We start from the raw sequence: 7,016 nt of genomic DNA, 5'->3' as shown, positions 1-7,016 counted from the left end.
ACACTGCCCTTCACATCTTGATCAACATGACTGAGGTCAGCCCTCAGGCTCCTCTGCTCCAAGCTAAAGAGCCCCAGCTCCCTCAGCCTTTCCTCACCAAGGAGATGTTAAAGAAACCCAACAAGGTTCCCCTCCGTCATTACCACTGAATTCACTCTGTCAGCAGTGGCTACTGCAGCTGTACTCTGGTTACCATAGAATCACAGAACGGCTCAGGTTGGAAGGGACCTCAGAGATCATCTGCTCCAACCTCCCCACCACGAGCAGGGATGCCTCTCAACAAGACTTGGCTGCTCAAGGCCTCATCCAACCTAGCCTTGAACACCCCTAGGGAGGAAGCATCCACAGCCTCCCTGAGCAACCTGTTCCAGAGACTCACCACCCTTGTACTGGGAAACTTCTTCCTCAGATCCAGTCTAACCCTGCTCTCCTTCAGCTTCAAACCATTTCCCCTTGTCCTGTCTCTAGACACCCTCATGGAAAGTCCCTCAGCAGCCTTCCTGTAGGATCACTTCAGGTACTGGAACGCAGCTCTAAGGTGCCCCTGGAAGCCTTCTCCAGGCTGAATAACTCCAGCTCCCTCAGCCTGTCCTCATAGCAGAGCTGCTCCAGCCCTTAGATCATCTTTGTGGCCCTCCTCTGGCCTTGCTCCAACAACTCTGTGTCATTCTTACATTGGAGACACCAGAGCTACTTGATGCTACAGTGCAGCCAGGAGGTACTCAGGCAGGATGGACTTGCTGTAGGTGTCTGTGCTGACCACAACTAGACCCATGAGGTTTGTTTCAAGTTTTTGTTCCCCACTATGTTTTCTGTACCAAAAAACTTAGGTGGGACCATATCACCAAGACATCTCTCTTTATTCAAACCCAACCTTTCATCCTTCAGCTTTGGATTACCATCTTCACCCACATGCAGTTTGCAATGCTCCCTCCAACAGTGTGCTAAGTCCCTCTGAGCTTTCTCCCAGAGGCTTGCTGTGCCCATTGGATGGGCGCCCCTGCGGCTCCCACAGTGGTGCGACCTTCCTGTAGTTATATTTCTGAGTCCTCAATAGGACTGCTCAGAAACATTGCAGCAGGAAGGGCTGGCAAGGATTCCTTGGGACGGATCAGGTTTTCAGCTGGGTGCCCTTTCGAGGCAGCGTGGTCTCGGCTTGACTTGCTCCCCACAGACTGATTCTTAAGCATCCCAACATCCGAGTCCCAGGTCTGACCCCGCCGCAGCTGCTTAAAGGTGTTCCGGAAGCCCTCGGTGCTGAAGTAGTAGATCAAGGGGTCCAGCATGCAGTTCATGCTGGCAAAGAGCATGGTGATGATCAGCACCTGGCGCACGGAGCTCTGCGTTTCTGGGTCAACCTTCATCACCTGGGCCTTTATCAGCCCGTAAACTGCCAGGGTGGTGTTGTAAGGCACAAAGCAGATGATGAAGATGACCAGGTTGACCAAGAGGAGCCGGACGGTCTTGCGCTGCCGCAGGGTTTTGGGCTGGCTGCCCTGGCAGAGCTCCTGGAAGATCCGAACCGAGCAGTAGGTCACACAGCTGAGGGGCAGGAGAAAGCCCAAGAGCTCTGCCAGCACCACCAGGGGGAAGAGGTTGTTTTGCCATATGTTGTCGCTGAAGCTTTCAAAGCACAGGTAGACGGTCTGGTTCCGTACTTCACAGTGGTTTTGCTTGTGGACTATGGCCGTGGGGATGGAGCCCACGAAGATCATCACCCAGACGATGAGGCAGAGGAGCTTGGCCACCTTGGGGCGCCGGACGTGGCGCCAGCGGAGCGGGTGGACGATGGCAACGTAGCGATCCAGGTTGATGCACATGAGGAAGAGGCAGCTGCCGTACATGTTGATCTGGAAGACGGAGCCAGAGACCTGGCACAGGGTGTTGCCAAAGGGCCAGTGGTGGTTGGAATAGTAGTAGAGCCGCAGGGGCAGGGGGAGGGTGAAGGTGAGGTCGCTGACAGCCAGGTTGAACATGTAGATCATCACGACGGACTTGAGGCGCAGGTAGCGCACAAATATCCACAGCGCCGTCACGTTCAGCGTCAGGCCCGTCACGAAGATCAGGATGTAGCCGGGCAGGAGGAGGTGGTGGTTGAAGCTGTAATCCTTGCATGTCTGGGATGCATTGGAAGCTGACATCCCCGGCAGGGATCAGGGCAGAGCTCTTGCTGAAATGGCTGAGCCTGCCAGTGGGCTAAGGAGGCACAAAGGAAAGCACTGAGAGAAGTCATTCCCCTCTGAGAAGCTATAGGCAGGTCACTCCCCTCACCTGCAGCTGGCAGGGAGATTGGGGTATCTCCCTCTTGACTGATGCTGCTTTGGATTGCTTCTCCATGGTCATCTGGCAGGGATGGAGTCAGCTTCTGCCTCTAGTTCAGCAATTCTTTTTAGTGGTTATGGTGATGCTGGTGTGGTGGAGAATCTTGCCAGCCGTCAGCACAATTCCTGGTTGGAGTGGAAGACCAAGACAGAAGAGTTTAAGTTAGAGAAGGAGACCTCTCAAAATATTAAAATCCCACTATGGTGGCTTCACAGCAAAGACTCATGAAGAAACTGAAAGACTAAGAAGAGTGGACCTTCAGTACAAGCAGGCTGCAGAGGGACTGTTTGCAAAGGCCTGCAGAAGTAGGACAAGGGGCAATGGTTTGAAATGAGAGGAGAGTAGATTTAGATTGGATGTGAGGAACAAGTCGTGCACCATGAGGGTGCTGGAACACTGCAACAGGTTGCCCAGGGAGGTAGTTGAGGCCCCATCCCTGGAGATATTCAAGGTGAGGCTGGACAAGGCTCTGAGGAAGCTGATCTAGTGGAGGATGTCCCTGCTGACTGCAGGGGGGTTGGACTGGATGACCTTTGGAGGTTCCTCCCAACCCAAACCATTCTGTGATTCTGTGACATTAGGAAAGTAAGCAATTACATGTCAGAAGAAGGCAGAGCACAGAGAAGGTGTTTGTAGAGAATCATTTATGGCTCAGCTCCATAAAATGCATCTTGATTGGATCAAGAAAGGGACAGCACAAGAGCAAGCAGAGAAAGCAGTCAGGGCAGCTCCAGATAAGAAAAGAGAGAAAGAAAAAGAGGAGAGCAAGCATTTTGAGGGAAAAATGCTGACTAGAAAGAACTTCAGATAAACCAGGACTTTGCACATCCATTGTAGATAAAAGGAACAATACCACAGTTAGACTTTACTCCAACCTAGCTGCTTCTCCTAGATGAGACACCCCACACAAACCCACGTGTGGAGATGCTTGGAGTTCCTAGCGTTGCTTAACACTCATGCTACCTCTTTGGGGTTCTTGCTTGTGTGGCACCTGCAATGCTCATTTGGCTTGCATGTCTTCAGGTCTCTTTGTGACTTCATGCTGTGAAGCATGAGGCAGCCCATGTCCCACCAACACAGGGCACCACAGCCAGTGAAGAAGGAAGGGCCAAACCCAAATATGTGACTCAGAAGCAGTGTGAGGGCAGTAACCATTCTAGATACTGACGGTAGCACTTTCCTGCCAAACACTGATCAACTGGAGTGGGAACTGTAGAAGGCCACCAAAGTGGTCTGGGTGCAGGAGCACTTGCCCCATAAAGAGATGTTGATGGAGTCTTGTTTGTTCATAGATGTGTAGAATGGTTTAGGTTGGAGGGAACCTTAAAGATCATCCAGTTCCAACTCTACAACTTGCCCTTGTTGAGTTTCATTTGATTTCTCCCCACCCAACTCTGCATCCTGTCTGGGTCATGCTGGATGCCAGCACGACTGTCTGGTGTGTCAGCCACTCCTCCCAGTTTGGTGTCATCAGCAAATGTTCTGAGCCTACACTCCGTGCCTTCAGCCAGGCTGCTGCTGAAGATGTTGAACAAGGCTGGACCTGGTACTGACCCCCGAGGAACACCACTGACCACAGGCCTCCAGCTAGACTCTGCCTCACTAACCACAACTCTCTGAACTTTGTCCTCCAGCCAGCTCCCAATCCACCTCACTGTCCACTCATCCAATCTGCACTCATTGAGCTTGGCTGTAGTAGGCAAGCACAGCCCACACTGTGTGAGGTCAACGGTCAGGCTACAGCCAGTGCCCTGTTTCAGGTCAGGGATGTTGAAGGGGCAGGGTAAGAGCAGGGCAATCCTGGCATTATGCTCCTTCAAGTCCTCTTCCTGCCTCTAACATGTTGTAGCCCAAGGATTTCCTGAGCCAGAGGGGACCTGGTTGTATTCCAGTGGCCTTCCAGTACCTGAAGGGGCTACAAGAATGCTGCAGAGGGACTGTTTACAAAGTCCTGCAGGGACAGGACAAGGGGCAATGGTTTGAAATGAGAGAAGATCAGATTTAGATTGGATGTTAGGAACAAGTTCTGCACCATGAGGTTGCCAACAGGTTGCCCAGGGAGGTGTTCCAGGCCCCATTCCTGGAGATACTCAAGGTCAGGCTGGACAAGGCTCTGAGCAAACTGATCTAGTGGAGGATGTCCCTGCTGACTGCAGGGGGGTTGGACTGGATGAGCTTTGGAGGTCCCTTCCAACCCAAACCATTCTATGATGCAGTAGTCCTTGTGGAAGTTTTCTTTCATGATTTTTTTCCAGTTGCTTTTTGATTCAGTGTAAAACTTACCACCTACAACATCCAGTGCCAGGAGTGCCAAGGAGCTCCAGAGCATAATCATAGCTCAGGTGCAGAGACACTTCCTTGTACCAGTTTTCTGCATCACCACCTAGATTCAATTCCTAGTTGAAGTGTTGGAGAAGACAGTGGAAAGACCATCCCTTTGCTCCTTTGCCTGACCACTGATGTCTACTCTGGGGGTATTTTTGAGGCTAAAGGGTCCTTGTCTTCACAACTGTTCCTCACAGAGGAGCTGTTGTGCAATGCTGAACATCCTTGTTGCCCTTCTCAGGACCTTTCCATTTCTGCTGCAGCCTTGGTGATGGAATGTGCAGGGTTATTTTGAGGCCAGTCACTGGCACTTAATCTCGACAGTTTTTTGCAGCCAACCCTCATCTTTTCTAACCTGAAACATTTCATGTCTCAAACAGATTTGTTATTTTATCATTCATCCCTCATGAATAAGTCAAAGAGTCCAAACCCCAGCATGGTGTCTTATAACTCTGCTGAGAATACCAGCCACATACCCTCCTTCTTTCTCCTGTATTTCAGGCACTTTTTATCCAGGCAGGAACCTTTCCTCTAAATTTCTTTAAGCACCATGTTGGTGCTTAAAGCCTCCCGAAAGCCTTTTGCAAATCCATCTGAGCCATTGCCCATGTGCTTGTTTACTCCTTCAGAGAAGAAAGGTGAGACACAGCATCCCTTTATCTACACTACAATGACTCTTCCCCATGTGACTGCCTGCCCATTGAGTTTGGCCTTCATGAGAGCTTCTACTAATTTGTTCAGCAAAGACACCAAGCTCCCTGGACTGAATCTCCCAAGAATCTTTTCTCAAACTGTGGCTGCTACTGAGACTTTCTAAGCAGTTCTAAGCAGTTGTTTATACCACAGAGTAGTCAGTTCCTCCACTTTCCAGCTGTTTTCAGACCTTTCAGGTCCCTTCCAACCCAAACCATTCTATGATTCTATTATTAAATAGCCACTTCCTCCTAGCACCACAAAAATGCTGAATGAGCACCACATGGTGGGACGTGGGGTTATTCATGGGGCTAAAAATGAGGTGCAAAAAGCTCAAAAACTCCTGCCAAGCATGCTGCAGGGTCAAGGTTCCCCAGCGTGGTTCATCACTTAAACCCTGGGAGTGCTCTGGGGCTGCCCAGGGGGTGCAGAGAACTGGGGTGCAGAGCAGTGCAGCTGAGAACAATCTGCATGAGCTTGCTTAGCAAATCTGAAACCAAGAGGAAATAGCAAAGAGCACAGCAAACCTCAACCCAAACACCCAGCCTTGCTGTGCAAATTGAAACCACATCTCCTCAGAACTGTGGCTGCTTGTCACCTGCTGCAGGTGATATTTAAGCCCCACTTCTTACTCTTTTTTCCCCCCTAACAAAGAAATGAGATCATTTTGACAATTCCAACTGCAAAGACATCCAATACTTCGGGTGGCTTGATTTTGATGACAGACATGACACCAAAGCTGAGATCTCTGTATTTAACTCACAAGGGCTGATCACTCTGCTACTGCCTGCTCCCCAGAGCTGTCAGCCCCTTCATTTCCTGAGAGAGAAGAGTGGAAGAGGACTTCCTCTGTAGGCACTTTGGCAAGTAAGCTCTGCAGGTTGCCCATGCTTTTGGTATCCCAGGATCCCAAAGAAAAGGTCTGTTTGGATAAACCCTGAGCTGTACCTTGCACCTCTAGGTTCACAGGGCACTGAAATGGCACAGCAGGTTCCCCAGTGCCCTGTGGTCCAGTCTGGCAGCACAGATGCAGCAGCTCATGGGCACCAGTGCCCAGCACACCCAGACCACCCAGCTCCCCAGCTCCTTCCTCCTCACTTACCTCTCTCCTGGTGAGGAGCCAAAGGCACACAAGGACTTGCTGGCTGCTAATTGCTATCACTGCAGAGGTTTTGACCAGGGCACCAAAACTGCAAGCAGCTTGAATCAACACAGAACTCTTTGGCAGGCTCTTTGGTGACTTGTTCATTCAAATCACAGCTGTCCCCTACTGTGCCGTGGCTGATTCTCTGTCTGTCAGGCTTCAGTTCACCTCCTCTCCTTTCTCACTTCCTGATGTGCTTCTGGCTGGCCACAACACGTGAACTTTGTTATCACAAGCTGATAAGCTAAAACACAACTCTGAAAGCAAACGTCACTGTGAAAGAAGCAACACCCAGGTGTCCTTGCAACTGAGGAGACCTTCCCTGGGTCAGAGTAACAAATACTTGCTTGTATTCACTCCCATGCTAATGCAGTTTCCCCTCAGAACTGAGAGTGGGAAATTAAAACATCCCCCTACCCAAAACCTTCCCAAACAAGAAATAGAAGTGAAATACAGGAAGTGAGAAGCAAAATTGATTCAGTCACAAGCCAGTGCAAAGGCTCAGTCCCGTGGGCTTGGGTGCCTTGGGGCT

The 7,016-nt window shown here is 50.5% G+C and overlaps 1 protein-coding gene across 1 annotated transcript; it reads right to left on the bottom strand.

Moving 5' to 3' along the window:
* Nucleotides 1-1,034: 1,034 nt before the first annotated feature.
* Nucleotides 1,035-2,141, bottom strand: LPAR5 (lysophosphatidic acid receptor 5). The gene has a single exon (XM_054386972.1). It carries the CDS (start codon nt 2,139-2,141, stop codon nt 1,035-1,037), a length of 1,107 nt encoding a protein of 368 aa, XP_054242947.1.
* Between the last annotated feature and the right edge of the window lie 4,875 nt (nt 2,142-7,016).

The sequence above is a fragment of the Indicator indicator genome, chromosome 14, assembly GCF_027791375.1.
Source record: "Indicator indicator isolate 239-I01 chromosome 14, UM_Iind_1.1, whole genome shotgun sequence".
NCBI lineage: Eukaryota > Metazoa > Chordata > Aves > Piciformes > Indicatoridae > Indicator > Indicator indicator.
This window is presented reverse-complemented; position numbering and strand designations above follow the sequence as displayed.